Below are 17457 nucleotides of genomic sequence, written 5' to 3'. Positions count from 1 at the left end.
ACTGGTACTTATCGTTAATATTGTCACAGATAATTCCTGACCCCCGTTCGACTATGAAACCTTAGCCGAAAGGCCTGCTCCTATTGACATAAAGTGTACGACAATATTTCCGTCGACCTTTCAATGTTTTGTTCAATGTGATATCTGTGATTCAACTGAACCAACTGTTGAGCATGACGTACCTGGTTTCCGGCCGGTCATGTTTAAGGTGTTACCTGTGATACGACTGAACCAACTGTTGAGCATGACGTACCTGGCGTCCGGTCGGTCATGTTTAAGGTGTTACCTGTGATTCGACTGAACCAACTGCTTGAGCATGACGTACCTGGCGTCCGGTCGGTCATGTTTAAGGTGTTACCTGTGATACGACTGAACCAACTGTTGAGCATGACGTACCTGGCGTCCGGTCGGTCATGTTTAAGGTGTTACCTGTGATTCGACTGAACCAACTGTTGAGCATGACGTACCTGGTTTCCGGTCGGTCATGTCTAAGGTGTTACCTGTGATTCAACTGAACCAACTGTTGAGCATGACGTACCTGGCGTCCGGCCGGTCATGTTTAAGGTGTTACCTGTGATACGACTGAACCAACTGTTGAGCATGACGTACCTGGCGTCCGGTCGGTCATGTTTAAGGTGTTACCTGTGATACGACTGAACCAACTGTTGAGCATGACGTACCTGGTTTCCGGTCGGTCATGTTTAAGGTGTTACCTGTGATTCAACTGAACCAACAGTTGAGCATGACGTACCTGGCGCCCGGTCGGTCATGTTTAAGGTGTTACCTGTGATTCGACTGAACCAACTGTTGAGCATGACGTACCTGGCGCCCGGCCGGTCATGTTTAAGGTGTTACCTGTGATTCAAATGAAGCTATTGTTTAGCCTGATGTACCTGGTTTTCGGCCGGTCATGTCTAAGGTGTTACATGTGATACAACTGAACCAACTGTTGAGCATGACGTACCTGGCGTCCGGTCGGTCAAGTCTAAGGTGTTACCTGTGATTCAACTGAACCAACTGTTGAGCATGACGTACCTGGCGTCCGGTCGGTCATGTTTAAGGTGTTACCTGTGATTCGACTAACCAACTGTTGAGCATGACGTACCTGGCGTCCGGTCGGTCATGTTTAAGGTGTTACCTGTGATTCAACTGAACCAACTGTTGAGCATGACGTACCTGGTTTCCGGTCGGTCAAGTCTAAGGTGTTACCTGTGATTCAACTGAACCAACTGTTGAGCATGACGTACCTGGCGTCCGGTCGGTCATGTTTAAGGTGTTACCTGTGATACGACTGAACCAACTGTTGAGCATGACGTACCTGGCGTCCGGTCGGTCATGTTTAAGGTGTTACCTGTGATTCGACTGAACCAACTGTTGAGCATGACGTACCTGGTTTCCGGTCGGTCATGTTTAAGGTGTTACCTGTGATTCAACTGAACCAACTGTTGAGCATGACGTACCTGGCGTCCGGTCGGTCATGTTTAAGGTGTTACCTGTGATTCGACTGAACCAACTGTTGAGCATGACGTACCTGGCGTCCGGTCGGTCATGTTTAAGGTGTTACCTGTGATTCGACTGAACCAACTGTTGAGCATGACGTACCTGGCGCCCGGTCGGTCAAGTTTAAGGTGTTACCTGTGTGATTCAACTGAACCAACTGTTGAGCATGACGTACCTGGCGTCCGGTCGGTCATGTTTAAGGTGTTACCTGTGATTCAAATGAACTAACTGTTGAGCATGACGTACCTGGCGTCCGGTCGGTCATGTTTAAGGTGTTACCTGTGATACGACTGAACCAACTGTTGAGCATGACGTACCTGGCGTCCGGTCGGTCAAGTCTAAGGTGTTACCTGTGATTCAACTGAACCAACTGTTGAGCATGACGTACCTGGCGTCCGGTCGGTCATGTTTAAGGTGTTACCTGTGATACGACTGAACCAACTGTTGAGCATGACGTACCTGGCGTCCGGTCGGTCAAGTTTAAGGTGTTACCTGTGATTCGACTGAACCAACTGTTGAGCATGACGTACCTGGTTTCCGGTCGGTCAAGTCTAAGGTGTTACCTGTGATTCAACTGAACCAACTGTTGAGCATGACGTACCTGGCGTCCGGTCGGTCATGTTTAAGGTGTTACCTGTGATACGACTGAACCAACTGTTGAGCATGACGTACCTGGCGTCCGGTCGGTCATGTTTAAGGTGTTACCTGTGATTCGACTGAACCAACTGTTGAGCATGACGTACCTGGCGTCCGGTCGGTCATGTTTAAGGTGTTACCTGTGATACGACTGAACCAACCGTTGAGCATGACGTACCTGGCGCCCGGCCGGTCATGTCCTTCATACACTCTATGTACTGGCGGGCCATCTCGTGGTACATGTCGATGCGACCCTGCTGTGCCTCTGGGGACACTAGTGCTGCAGGAAAATAGTGTTACATGGTTATACGTGGTTACTCACAAGTATTTGAGTGTGATTTTACGCCGCCTTTAGCAGCTTTTCAACACACAAAAATGGGCCTCACACGTTGTACCGAGTGTTGGGAATCGACTTGCAGGTAATAAGTCATCATAGGTCTGTTCTAATTATTTCGATCCCCCACATGGGTAGCCTACAATGTGTGAAGCCCATTTCTGGTGTCCCCCGCCGTGATATTGCTGGAAGGTTGCTAAAAAGCGGCGTAAAACCATACTCACTCACACACTCAGTAGCCAAGGTCCCGCGCCACAAAGCGTTCGTAGCGCTACGACATTCGTTAGCCTATGATAACTATAGAGTTACGACAGGTCGTAATGTTGCGAACACTTTGTGGATCGCGGCCCTGGTGCATGAATGTGTCATTACTCTAACTCTTCCCAAACCCATTCAATTTCACTCACTTCGCCCACTAAAATTCGGACTACATGAAAAAAATACCAACAGTGGACTCTCGACAGCTCAAAGACGCATGACTGTGTCATCACTCACTCACTCATTCACAAACTTACATTCAGGCTGCGTTAATAACAACGACATTTCACCTTGGACAGGTAAAGTCACTCACTCACTCACCCGGGCTACTAGAAGTATCAAACAGTTTACCTTGAGCAGTAGCCAGGTGCATGACTGTGTCATCACTCACCATCCAGCCGTGCCCTGGAAACATGACAGCACACTAATATGACAGATAGTCTCCATGATACAGCACACTAATATGACAGATAGTCTACATGACACAGCACACTAAGTGTTTATGGATGACAGATAGTCTCGTACAGCACACTAATATGACAGTCTACAAGACAATAAATGACTAGTTTCATGATACAACTTAAATATGTTAGTTACATGAAAACTATATTTAGTCTTGATACTAAACTGAAAGTAATAAAACTTTGCTTAAAATGTTTTAGAAAATATTTGTTTAAGCAACTGTATTTGCACTAGGATATATCAGAGCTAAAGCAGTTATCAAGTCGTTTGTTATTACTTATAGGTCTGGTATCAAATAAATATTTAAGTGTGAGCCTGTGACCCTGTTAGTTTGCCTGTTCACCTTGGTATATCTATATTTGATACAGTGTACGTAGCCGACGTGTTATCCTAGTCCAATGGGGATACCCGTTGTTCATTCACAGAAGTCTATCATCTAGTTCACAGACTATCATCTTGTCTAGATATTAATAGGGAAGTACATTATAGTAGTACACCAATGGCTGGGCGGCATCGCGGGGGCGTCAGAGGCCCAACCAACCTGCCAAGTTGCCGCCCGAGGGCCCAATCCCAACAAGCAGAAAGCAAACTATATTCAACCCTATAGAGTGAATCACTGACAAGATTGCCATATATGGTGTAACGTCATATATGGCTAGCATGCAGTATCACGCACTCCACACACACTACCAAATGTAAACAGTCAACAATCTATATCTGATCTGTGCAGGAAGCACTGGTGTAATCTTGGATAACACTTTCTTCACCCAAGGAACATATAACGTAAAACTGTCTGTTAAAACCGATACCCCGCAAAAATACATATGGTACGTGTTATATTTGGAGCTCACTCTAATGCTGTGAGAACTGACCTGCTCTTGAAGCCCTCCTTGTCTCAAGTTTCCTCAGCTATAGTGATGTGAACATGTCTTAACTGACGTATTGGAAGATTTGGAGGATAAAGTGTATCACCTACATTCCGAGAGTCTCACTGATTACCAAAACATATACAAACGGCTGTGCGGCATATAATTAGCTGTCATTAGGCCAAGCTGGTTAAAATTACACATTAACTAATATCTTACAATGAACTAGCTGCTAATCATTTTTATTATGTACATTATCATAAGCATCATATAAATTAGTAAAGCCGCCACCACCAGTATCAGATTATAACGGTGTTATATGAAATAGAAATGTAGAAATACCGACTGTTCACTTCTATCCGTCCTAATCCTCCCAATCGCTCCAGTTCTTCATGGATGAACCTTCCCTTACGGCAGAACTCCCATTCAGCATTCTTGTAGCCGAGAGCGTCCCCCGCGCCTGCCAGAAGCATGGCGGATCTGTACCGCTTCAGCATGTCAGTGTTCTTAGTCGCCATTGCTACAAGAAGAACTAATACCATGTACGAGAGCGAGAGAGACACACACATAGAGACAGAGATAGAGAGACAGAGAGAGACACACACATAGAGACAGAGAGAGACACAGTGAGAGAAACTCAGAGAGAGAGAGACACACACACATAGAGACAGATAGAGACAGAGAGAGACACACATAGAGAGACAGACGGAGACACACAGAGTGACAGAAACTCACACACAGAGACACACACACACACGCAGAGAGGCACAGAGAGAGAGAGAGAGAGACACAGCGATATACACACATACAGAGAAAGACACACACAGAAACAGAGAGTAGGTGAGAGAGAGACATGCACACACAGAGAAATACACACATTGATACATACAGAGGGACAGGCACATACACATGGAGGCACACATAGACACACACACACATGGCGAAACACAGGCCGACACATAATTAGAGACAGTTAGAGAGAGACACACACACACACACAGAGAAACATAGACCGACAAACACTTAGAGACAGAGAGAGACACACACACATAGAGAAACATAGACCGACAAACACTTAGAGACAGATAGAGAGAGAGAGACACACACACACAGACAAATAGACCGACACAATTAGAGACAGATAGTGAGAGACACACACACAGAGACAAATAGACCGACACACAATTAGAAACAGATAGAGAGAGGCACACACACATAGAGTAGCATAGACCGACACACAATTAGAGACAGATAGAGAGGGAGACACACACATAGAGAAACATACACCGACACACAATTAGAGACAGATAGAGAGAGACACAGAGAGACAGACATACACAAACAGAGAGAGAGGGAGAGACAGAGAGAGGGAGAGAGTAGAATAACTATAATGACCAATGTAAGAAAAATCATAGATATTCATATTTCCATTATATTATAATACTGATGATAAAGAAAATTGCCCTGGACCCAGCATGTATCTGGTATTTACCACATATAATAAACATCTTTCATACGACGAATACCGTTGTGTTTAAAAAATAGACAAAATAACCTATGTGCTGGCACTTGGAAGTTGTTCTAAAAATCTAGAAATAGCGCCACTCACACTGGCTTGGACGTAGTGCATACACGACCTGGAACTACGGCCAGTTCACTGTGGAATATACACCCTTCCGATAAATGTTTCATATGTTGTGTCTGAGAGTAGAGAAACATCTCATACAGTTTAGTTTGATCAAATATACTACAACCAATAACACGATATCTGACAGAAACCACGGTACCTGCGGTAAATCCAAACACTTCCTCTTCTGATAACGCTTCCTGTTTAGGTCCTATAGCCACTAAATGTAGGGGGGATCAACACATTACCAGCGTCAGTGTGTTAATGTAGCACCCACATCATGGGTATTCATAGAACCTGAGTCTAGGAACATTTCTGTTGGCCCGATTCACCTGAATGGACAGATATTTCCACATGCATGGACGAGTCACGATCAATTTCTGTACGTGAGTCAACACTACGCGGCTTCAACAGTTCGCGTTCAGGGACGAAGCAGATTGTTGGTACTGACTCAATTGTGACGTTCACACAGGCATTGAGTATGTTTACAACAGATCAGTTTGAATTTTGTCGAGATTTGCATGGAGCGTGAATTACTTTATAATTCCTTTCTGTCGAACGTACATGTAACTGTTGCCCATGACCAAGTATAGGTAAACCCCGCGATTTCCTTTTCACGAGACGACTATATAACATTACTGTCAGACTTGGGTGAAATATTCAAGAACTCTCTGTGGTTCCTACTTATATTGTGACATACATATAACACATGTTATATTTGGGATTACACTTTCTCAGTCAAGTACAGGTTCTACTACTTTTATGTTGAGAGTTTAAGCGATATACATATAGATGGAAAACCGCGGTGCCCTGTATGTCGGTTATATAATGCATGGTTCAAAGCGACATGGTTTCGTGGGAGTGACGCGCACGTTTTGAGAAAATGCTGACGACGACGATGATGTATACGGAGACCTGCACTTTGCGGCATGTGTTTGTCCTGTAGTTTACTACTTCTCATAACAGGCTATTTAATTAGCTTAACACGAGCATGCGCACAGGAGACATAACAACATTCTACAACGTGTTTTATTAAACGTTTGATTAAAAAATATTTATATTTTTCGAGATTTTGGCACGTGTCAGTCCAGGTGGACTATTACACGTTCCTACACCATACGGTGTGGGTTAGCGGAGACACGTTTCCTTATGAAAATTATTAAACATTCACACGAATGTAAAGCCATGCAATAGTTCCGTCAATGTCCGTGTGTATAAACAGAACTGTGGGTTCCTTTTAATGTGGGCGTGAATAATTGACAAAAAAACGGGCATTTTTTAACTCATTCTTTATTTCTGTTTTTATGGTAAGCTGTAAATAAAGTTGCATAGTGAATGAAAAATACTTTGTTGGTTTTAATACCGAATTAAATTTAATTAATATGAACGCCTGCATACATACCAATCAGGAACTAATATAAAGTGTCATTCTTAACTTCAGTGAATCCATCTGATGTTGTTTCACTCCGTAGTCTCCACCCTTATCATGTGGGCTTGGTCGAGGTCTGGGCGAACCAGGGGTTAACAGCATGAGCAACAACCGTAAGTGAAGTCACAGTATGACCAGTGTATCCCCATTTTAGTCACAGTATGACCAGTGTATCCCCATTTTAGTCACAGTATGACCAGTGTATCCCCATTTTAGTCTCAGTATGACCAGTGTATCCCCATTTTAGTCTCAGTATGACCAGTGTATCCCCATTTTAGTCACAGTATGACCAGTGTATCCCCATTTTAGTCACAGTATGACCAGTGTATCCCCATTTTAGTCACAGTATGACCAGTGTATCCCCATTTTAGTCACAGTATGACCAGTGTATCCCCATTTTAGTCTCAGTATGACCAGTGTATCCCCATTTTAGTCTCAATTACACAGTATGACCAGCGTATCCCCATTTTAGTCACAGTATGACCAGTGTATCCCCATTTTAGTCTCAGTATGACCAGTGTATCCCCATTTTAGTCTCAGTATGACCAGTGTATCCCCATTTTAGTCACAGTATGACCAGTGTATCCCCATTTTAGTCTCAGTATGACCAGTGTATCCCCATTTTAGTCACAGTATGACCAGTGTATCCCCATTTTAGTCCCCATTTTAGTCAGTATGACCAGTGTATCCCATTTTAGTCACAGTATGACCAGTGTATCCCCATTTTAGTCACAGTATGACCAGTGTATCCCCATTTTAGTCACAGTATGACCAGTGTATCCCCATTTTAGTCTCAGTATGACCAGTGTATCCCCATTTTAGTCTCAGTATGACCAGTGTATCCCCATTTTAGTCACAGTATGACCAGTGTATCCCCATTTTAGTCTCAGTATGACCAGTGTATCCCCCATTTTAGTCTCAGTATGACCAGTGTATCCCCATTTTAGTCACAGTATGACCAGTGTATCCCCATTTTAGTCACAGTATGACCAGTGTATCCCCATTTTAGTCACAGTATGACCAGTGTATCCCCATTTTAGTCACAGTATGACCAGTGTATCCCCATTTTAGTCACAGTATGACCAGTGTATCCCCATTTTAGTCTCAGTATGACCAGTGTATCCCCATTTTAGTCACAGTATGACCAGTGTATCCCCATTTTAGTCTCAGTATGACCAGTGTATCCCCATTTTAGTCACAGTATGACCAGTGTATCCCCATTTTAGTCTCAGTATATGACCAGTGTATCCCCATTTTAGTCACAGTATGACCAGTGTATCCCCATTTTAGTCTCAGTATGACCAGTGTATCCCCATTTTAGTCTCAGTATGACCAGTGTATCCCCATTTTAGTCACAGTATGACCAGTGTATCCCCATTTTAGTCTCAGTATGACCAGTGTATCCCCATTTTAGTCTCAGTATGACCAGTGTATCCTCATTTTTAGTCATTTTGTAGTCTCTCAATATGACCAGTGTATCCCCATTTAGTCACAGTATGACCAGTGTATCCCCATTTTGTATCACAGTATGACCAGTGTATCCCCATTTTAGTCTCAGTATGACCAGTGTATCCCCATTTTAGTCTCAGTATGACCAGTGTATCCCCATTTTAGTCACAGTATGACCAGTGTATCCCCATTTTAGTCACAGTATGACCAGTGTATCCCCATTTTAGTCACAGTATGACCAGTGTATCCCCATTTTAGTCACAGTATGACCAGTGTATCCCCATTTTAGTCTATGACAGTATGACCAGTGTATCCCCATTTTAGTCACAGTATGACCAGTGTATCCCCATTTTAGTCTCAGTATGACCAGTGTATCCCCATTTTAGTCACAGTATGACCAGTGTATCCCCATTTTAGTCTCAGTATGACCAGTGTATCCCCATTTTAGTCACAGTATGACCAGTGTATCCCCATTTTAGTCACAGTATGACCAGTGACCCCCATGTATCCCCATTTTAGTCACAGTATGACCAGTGTATCCCCATTTTAGTCACAGTATGACCAGTGTATCCCCATTTTAGTCACAGTATGACCAGTGTATCCCCATTTTAGTCACAGTATATGACCAGTGTATCCCCATTTTAGTCTCAGTATGACCAGTGTATCCCCATTTTAGTCACAGTATGACCAGTGTATCCCCATTTTAGTCACAGTATGACCAGTGTATCCCCATTTTAGTCTCAGTATGACCAGTGTATCCCCATTTTAGTCTCAGTATGACCAGTGTATCCCCATTTTAGTCTCAATTATGACCAGTGTATCCCATTTTTAGTCACAGTATGACCAGTGTATCCCCATTTTAGTCACAGTATGACCAGTGTATCCCCATTTTAGTCACAGTATGACCAGTGTATCCCCATTTTAGTCACAGTATGACCAGTGTATCCCCATTTTAGTCACAGTATGACCAGTGTATCCCCATTTTAGTCACAGTATGACCAGTGTATCCCCATTTTAGTCTCAGTATGACCAGTGTATCCCCATTTTAGTCACAGTATGACCAGTGTATCCCCATTTTAGTCACAGTATGACCAGTGTATCCCCATTTTAGTCACAGTATGACCAGTGTATCCCCATTTTAGTCACAGTATGACCAGTGTATCCCCATTTTAGTCACAGTATGACCAGTGTATCCCCATTTTAGTCACAGTATGACCAGTGTTTTATCCCCATTTTTTAGTCACAGTATGACCAGTGTATCCCCATTTTAGTCTCAGTATGACCAGTGTATCCCCATTTTAGTCTCAGTATGACCAGTGTATCCCCATTTTAGTCACAGTATGACCAGTGTATCCCCATTTAGTCTCAGTATGACCAGTGTATCCCCATTTTAGTCTCAGTATGACCAGTGTATCTCCATTTTAGTCGGCTTCAACCACTGGAAACACTTCCTGGATACTGGGAAGCTATTCTACCGCTGAATCTAAGTGGGAGTGATTTATTTAGTAAGGTTTTGTGCATTTTCTAGCAACATTCCAACAATATAACAACGGACAAGGGCTTAACACGTTGTAGCCATGTGTAGAAGCGAACTTCAGCGAACTGCCCATGAATCTGTGGACAGACAACCACTGCATACTGGGGTACACTGCCCATGAATCTGTGGACAGACAACCACTGCATACTGGGATATGGTGGGTTGTTGTTTAACGCAGCACTCAGCAATACTCCAGCAATATGACGGTGGTCTGTAAATGATCATTGAGTCTGGACCTGACATACCAGTGATCAACAGCATGAACATCGTTCTATGCAATTTGGATACGATGAGATGTGTCACCCAAGTCAGCAAGCCTGACCACCCATTCCCGTTAGTCGTCCCTTTCGACAAGCATGGGTTGCTGAAGAACAATTCTAACCCCGATCTTCACACTCATTTGCTGCAGGGTACCTACTTTGTGTCAGTCCTCACAGATACTGTTATTGGGTATACAGAACCTAATCTGCTTTTGAAACACTGTGGGTGAGACAAGCACTGGGTACCAGGAACCTACTGTGCCCTTCTCCAAAGAAGACAATGATACTGGGTATCTGCTCTGCCCTTGAATCTACAAGGGAAGACAAACAGTGAGTATCAGGACTTAATAGATGTTAGAGTCTGCCTGCAACATCACTGGACAAGGACTAACCTGTGGTCCCTGTAGATGGGTTATACGAAGGTACTGGTTACCAAGGGGTGGGAGGAATGGAAAGTCTTGTATGGCGCCATGTCTTTGAGCTTCCAGAATCTGAGGGTTCAAATCCCAGATTTGCTCCTTCGATAATCGTGGGTCTTTCACAGTCATGGCATTTGCCTTGTTTTCAGCAAAGTCATTGTAGGGACAAGAGGGCCTGTTTGTATAGGGTGCCACAAATAGTGTCAGCTGTGAGGAGTTAGTTGTGATCCACAGCTGAAGTTTGTCTGATCCTGACTTGATGTCAAGTGTTTCATCCACAGTGAGGTGATGCAAGATTCATTTACAACACAAGACATGTCAAAAACCATTTTATTTGTCTGCAGTGGCAACATTTCCTGTAACAGAATGTATAAAAGTACTAATTGCAAAAAGATCAACTAAAATATATTATGGCGATTGGCATTATAGTCTGATAAAATTTGACAAATCTTGCACTTTGATATAGCATATGGACAATGGACAGGGAAAGCATAGAAAATATATACATACTGATTAAAATGTCAACAACACAGCTTTAAATAAGTACAGTGAGTCTGGGACTAGAAAGATTTTCCATAGCAATACAAACTTATTTGTTTCATAAATCTGGTAGATGTATATCTAGCGTTCTTATCTGTCAGTCATAAATGTAAGAAACAATAAAAAAAACACTGTTTAAAACAAAACACCAATTTCCAATAACATGTGCTTAATTGTGTAATGTTCCACTGAAGGCATTGTAATGAAACAAAGGACTGTAGGTATTACCGGTATAATACAATATGTCCCACATACAATATTTATACAATATTCTGTGCTCCATATTGGGTCAAAATTATTATTTGTACCATTCAACCCCGAATGTACACAAATTCATGCACCACCGATATATTGTGTGCAGTCTTTCAGCAAATCAGACAAATACTATAATAACCAGTAATACATGGAATAAACACGGTCCTTGACACAAAGACAACAATATGTTGGTAGCCACATTGTTGATACATATACCAGTTTTCTGTGTGTCAGATATCAGCTATAGTGGCTCACCTGTGAACATGGAATGTAATAGCATTGGGAGGTCTATACGGTTTGCTTATACCTGCTGGTGGCACTGAGACTGTGAAATCTTGGTAAATGGTCAGTTACCATTATCTAGTGGTAGGGCTGGGGCGGGTCCAAATTTTCTACCTGGGTACCCCACCCCCTATTACCCTACCCTACCCGGATACCCATTATGTTAATTCCTGACATCAAATTTGCAAGAAATGGCAATACAGTTGAGCACTGTTGTGTCGAACTCTGATAACTCGATATCTCAGTTGTCTTGATATAACATCTCGGTCCCGGCAAAATCCTTCATAATTTATCAGTATTCAAGCTCTCTTAACTTGATACGGATTTCTTGATATTTCGGATATCTCGATATAATTTCATGGTCCCAACAAGCAAACTTACCCTTTTAACTCGATATTTGCAAAGAAACTCGATATTCACCTACCTTTCATGGGCAAGTATCCCTCTGAACTCAGGTTGTTTCCACACGTTTACATACGGTGCGGCATGAATCAAAGAGATGCGGTCGTGTAAACAAATTAGGGCTAACTGAGTGGATGGTGTCACTTGTTTGTTATTTAACTAGGATTAACTAAGAAGGAATTAATTAGGAAGTACTCACTGTTACGACTAAACACTACTGATAACGCATTATAGTTTCGAATCAAAACATACTTGGAAACGTTTTGTTTTCTTTCATAGGGATATGTGATGATATGCCCTTGTCGGATGTCTCGAAGTTCGGATAACTCAATATTTTTTCTTGGTCCCATGAATATCGAGACAACGGTGCTCGACTCTTTGTTCCTTAGCTTGGAAGCTAAAAGTTCGGGTTTTTCAATATCTTAACCATGTATTATATTCTAAAGAAGTGACTGTAAATTATGTCTAAATATTGATCATAATGGGTTCGGGTATTGAGACGGGTCCAGGTCCAACTCATTACCCACCCAGCTGTACACATCAGCTGAACAGTAGAACATATGACCAGATATAATTCATAATGAACTGCAATAATAACTCCATGTGGGCCATGACATTGATGACGACATAAAAAGTTCCTCCTTCACCAGGTGAGCTACGTCCAGTGTGTGTGGGTTTGGGGAAGCTTCAGCACTGTGACACCATGACACAGGTGTTGTCAACAATATACATTAACAGCAGGTGTAACTGGGGATATCCTTTAAGCATAACATACAGTTCCCTTAAGATAAACAGGAAGTGCCATTGTTTCCACTACCAGGAACTACAACCCATGTCATGTAAATAGATGATACTAAACAACCTTCCGTGTAATACCATTTCTATTGAACGAGTTAATGATTTGGTTACTAAATCTTTCACGAGCTTAATCAAAATGGTATTTCACGGAAGCAAGTTTAGTATTCTGTTTATTACTCTCCGACATAAATTGAAAGAAACTGCAGCGAAACTGCCTACATTCTGATGACTCACAGTTCTCCGCGAGTCAAGCAAGCTCTGACAGCATATTGTGACAGAAGTATTAGTATTGTGACGTCATAACTGTAAACCATTATGACGTCATAGATCTAGCGGTATTACACTAGTGTAATATTGCCGTAAAAATATTACACTGCAGTATCCTACTCGGGCAAGTAATAACAACACATGGGTGTTGTAGCACTGAAGTCATTACAAATATCTCGAGGCTGACAGCTGGACAGTGTAATACAAGCAAGAGGTTGCACAATATCAAACGGTCACATCAACTACTACACTATGTGGACAAGTAATGTCAAATGTCATCATGTCCTCAGCAGGTACACAAACATGCATCCTTATGTGTCAAGTGTGGTGTGTCTCCATTACATAAGGATACACACTGTTGTACCATTCACCTCCATAGCTTCACTTTAAGCAAGGTTTGACTCGGAAACTTCAGAAATGCCAACACTCATCACAGCTTTGGTTAATCAGTGGGGTAAAAATGTGTAATTTTTTGTGTGAAAAAAATAAATAATTGTACAATGATGTAGGTTTTTGGTTCAACATTTTCGTTAGGCCAAGAGGGGTGTGGTGTGGGTAGTGGGTGGGGTCGATGACTTGGGGTGCAGGGGGGTTGTTCACCTATTTTGTTCTGGGCAAGGTAGCAATTTTGTACACAGAAATATAATAGAAATATGGTGGTGGTGGTGGTGGGTGGTGTGGTGTGGTGTGGTGTGTGTGTGTGTGTGTGTGTGGTGTGGTGTGTGTGTGTGTGTGTGTGTGTGTGGGTGCGTGCGTGCGTGCAGGACGTGTGTGTGAATCATACCCCCTAGCCATATTATGAACAGTCCCTTGGTAATGTAATAGCACACAACTCTGCCACTGTTTGGGAACTTGGGAGAAAATGCCCACTGGCCTGTGAATGGTTCACAATGATTAAACCTTGATGATTATATCCATTAACATTGACAAAATAGACATCGACATTGATCAGTACTTGAAATTTGAAGTTCCATAATGCCGTGCAAAACCTCATCAGTGACATCAATCTAACTTTGGTAATCAAAATTATGTTCTGTAATTGAAGTGTCTAGCACCCAACTCCCTGTACCATATACTGGCATAGGAAAGGTCTAAGGTTTCCAGTATATTTCATGATACTTGATGTGTGTAAATAAATCCCTGAGATTGATGTCAAAAATCATAATCTGGAAAGGAAAAGTGTAATAGTGTAATCATTAACCCTAAACTGTGATGGCTGGCGTTCCTGTTCAAAGACTGACATATATGCTGTTCTCCAAAATAAGTGGCTGGTCTACAACCGCCATACAACTGAAAATGAGAGCCTCACCCCTCCTGTCTTAATTCTCAGGAAAGCAGCTTTCCCAAACAAAATACATTCTTAACAGTCTTACTCAGTTAATAACATTGAAGACTGGCTTGTACAACACATTTTGAATACACATGAAAACTATGGTCATATCAAATTCACAGGGACTATCGATTGTAGATTGTAATAACCACAGTTCATTAACTATCGATTGTAGATTGTTATAACCATAGTTCATTAACTATCGATTGTAGATTGTTATAACCATAGTTCATGAACTATCGATTGTAGATTGTTATAACCATAGTTCATCAACTATCAATTGTAGATTGTTATAACCATAGTTCATCAACTATCAATTGTAGATTGTTATAACCATAGTTCATCAACTATGGATTGCAGATTGTTATAACCATAGTTCATCCATAGTTCATCAACTATCAATTGTAGATTGTTATAACCATAGTTCATGAACTATGGATTGCAGATTGTTATAACCATAGTTCATCAACTATCAATTGTAGATTGTTATAACCATAGTTCATGAACTATCAATTGCAGATTGTTATAACCATAGTTCATCAACTATCAATTGTAGATTGTTATAACCATAGTTCATCAACTATCAATTGTAGATTGTTATAACCATAGTTCATCAACTATCAATTGTAGATTGTTATAACCATAGTTCATGAACTATCAATTGTAGATTGTTATAACCATAGTTCATGAACTATGGATTGTAGATTGTTATAACCATAGTTCATCAACTATCAATTGTAGATTGTTATAACCATAGTTCATCAACTATCAATTGTAGATTGTTATAACCATAGTTCATGAACTATGGATTGTAGATTGTTATAACCATAGTTCATCAACTATCAATTGTAGATTGTTATAACCATAGTTCATCAACTATCAATTGTAGACTGTTATAACCATAGTTCATGAACTATGGATTGTAGATTGTTATAACCATAGTTTATGAACTATGGATTGTAGATTGTTATAACCATAGTTCATGAACTATGGATTGCAGATTGTTATAACCATAGTTCATCAACTATCAATTGTAGATTGTTATAACCATAGTTCATGAACTATGGATTGCAGATTGTTATAACCATAGTTCATCAACTATCAATTGTAGATTGTTATAACCATAGTTCATGAACTATGGATTGTAGATTGTTATAACCATAGTTCATCAACTATCAATTGTAGATTGTTATAACCATAGTTCATGAACTATGGATTGCAGATTGTTATAACCATAGTTCATTATATGCATTTTGACTGACAGACATCTTTGATCAAGTCATGTGACTCAATAAATAACAACAATGTGCACTATCAACATAACCACTGTTGTTGACAGATTACACACAGGACCATAAAGGGAATATCAACGAGTTTGTTAAAGTGTGTTAACTGTGTCCATCAGTTTTAGATGATAAAATATACACAAATGGCTGTTACCACAAACCCATTCAGTGTATCCATCAATTCACTATACAATGTGTCAACTACAAACATAATTCACTGTAGATCTTTGAAAAACTGTCATTCAGAAGATGCAGTTTGATTGCTTCATGATTTTGGTCCATGGTATTTGCACATATGTACCCATAATACACAGGATCAGCTATAGTGGTCCATATATATACTGAAGGAAAGAAATAAGGTCATAGAGTAAAACATGTTTTTGATGCATAAACCCTGAGATGAATACAGATTATGTACAAACTTAAAACAACATTTCACAGGACATATTCTTTTTTCTGAGCAGACAGTTAAAATATGAAGCAGTTTGACTAAACAAGACACAATATGATTCATGAATGGTGTTAGTTCCCTAACTTATTTCCATGAGTATACTGGTAAGACATACACTGAGCCACGCCATTCCCTAGTATTGCACAGAGCAGCAGCCACTGTAATCAGGTCTTACAAGGGCTCCTTGATGGGAAGGTCTGCTGGTTCCTCCTCCGGCTCCAGCTGCCCTCGGACTGACACATACTCCCAGCCACTCTGAAAACAAGAAATACAGTTACAATGGTTCCAGTCTTCACATCAGCAAGTAGGTAGTCTGTTACACATGTTATATTTGGGAGTACACTTTCTCAGCAAAGTACAGATTCTAGTACTTTTGCTGGTTTGAGTCCCATCCGGGATTCGAACCCACACTCTCAGATTCAGGGGTACATAAAGACCATGGTCCAGACTACCAGTTGTCCGATTTCTATTTTTGTGGAAGCCGTGGTGGCTGAGCGGGTTAGGCGTCTGCCTTTGTGTGCTCGCGAGGGTGTGGGTTCGAATCCCGGATGGGACCAATACTAAAACGCAATCTTCACAGGATGGCATCTAAGCTGTGTGGTGTTTACAGATAAGATATGGGCGCACATCCATCACGGACACAACACACATATAAAAACATACCCCCGATCACTATCTCCCAGCTGGTCCCAGTCAGACAGGCATCGCTGATACCAACACGTCGATATATCACACCAGGACCTCGCTTGTTCTTCATGAAGTTACTATCAGCAACGATCCACACCTACACATGGCATCAGATATCAACAGACTGACACTGTAGTCTCAGGAAACTGGCAATGCTGATCACAGATCACTCCAACATAAACATGGTGTATGAGGTATTATGCTTTGAAGGTGCCCATAAATAAAAGTGACAAAACTGTTTCTGTGTTCAAAAGAAATCTAAATGCAGAGTCCAGTACAATTTGGACTATATAACATGCATGTGTATACATATCACTATCAAACAGCGATGAAGCCAGGGTTTTGTGAAAAGGAGTAGCTATCATGCCCAACTGGCGGTACT

At 41.4% G+C, this 17457-nt stretch overlaps 2 protein-coding genes across 2 annotated transcripts in view; both read right to left on the bottom strand.

Moving 5' to 3' along the window:
* The window catches only part of LOC124259643, a 73521-nt gene extending 67514 nt beyond the window's left edge, over positions 1–6007 (bottom strand). Inside the window, exons 1-4 of the mRNA XM_046693815.1 lie at positions 5844–6007; positions 4403–4576; positions 3080–3133; positions 2315–2416 (exon numbers count right to left, since the gene is read on the bottom strand). Coding sequence (XP_046549771.1) covers positions 2315–2416; positions 3080–3133; positions 4403–4574 — 328 coding nt within the window. The 5' untranslated portion in view covers positions 4575–4576; positions 5844–6007. The remainder of the gene's footprint in view (positions 1–2314; positions 2417–3079; positions 3134–4402; positions 4577–5843) is intronic.
* A 9895-nt stretch (positions 6008–15902) lies between these two features.
* The window catches only part of LOC124259648 (tectonin beta-propeller repeat-containing protein 1-like), a 47435-nt gene continuing 45880 nt past the window's right edge, over positions 15903–17457 (bottom strand). The window contains 2 exon segments of the mRNA XM_046693822.1: positions 15903–16643; positions 17053–17172. Coding sequence (XP_046549778.1) covers positions 16560–16643; positions 17053–17172 — 204 coding nt within the window. The 3' untranslated portion in view covers positions 15903–16559.

Source organism: Haliotis rubra, unplaced genomic scaffold (assembly GCF_003918875.1).
Source record: "Haliotis rubra isolate DU_JTF1 unplaced genomic scaffold, ASM391887v1 Scf730, whole genome shotgun sequence".
Taxonomy (NCBI): domain Eukaryota; kingdom Metazoa; phylum Mollusca; class Gastropoda; order Lepetellida; family Haliotidae; genus Haliotis; species Haliotis rubra.
The sequence above is the reverse complement of the archived record's forward strand: the minus strand, read 5'-3'. Positions and strand labels throughout refer to the sequence as shown.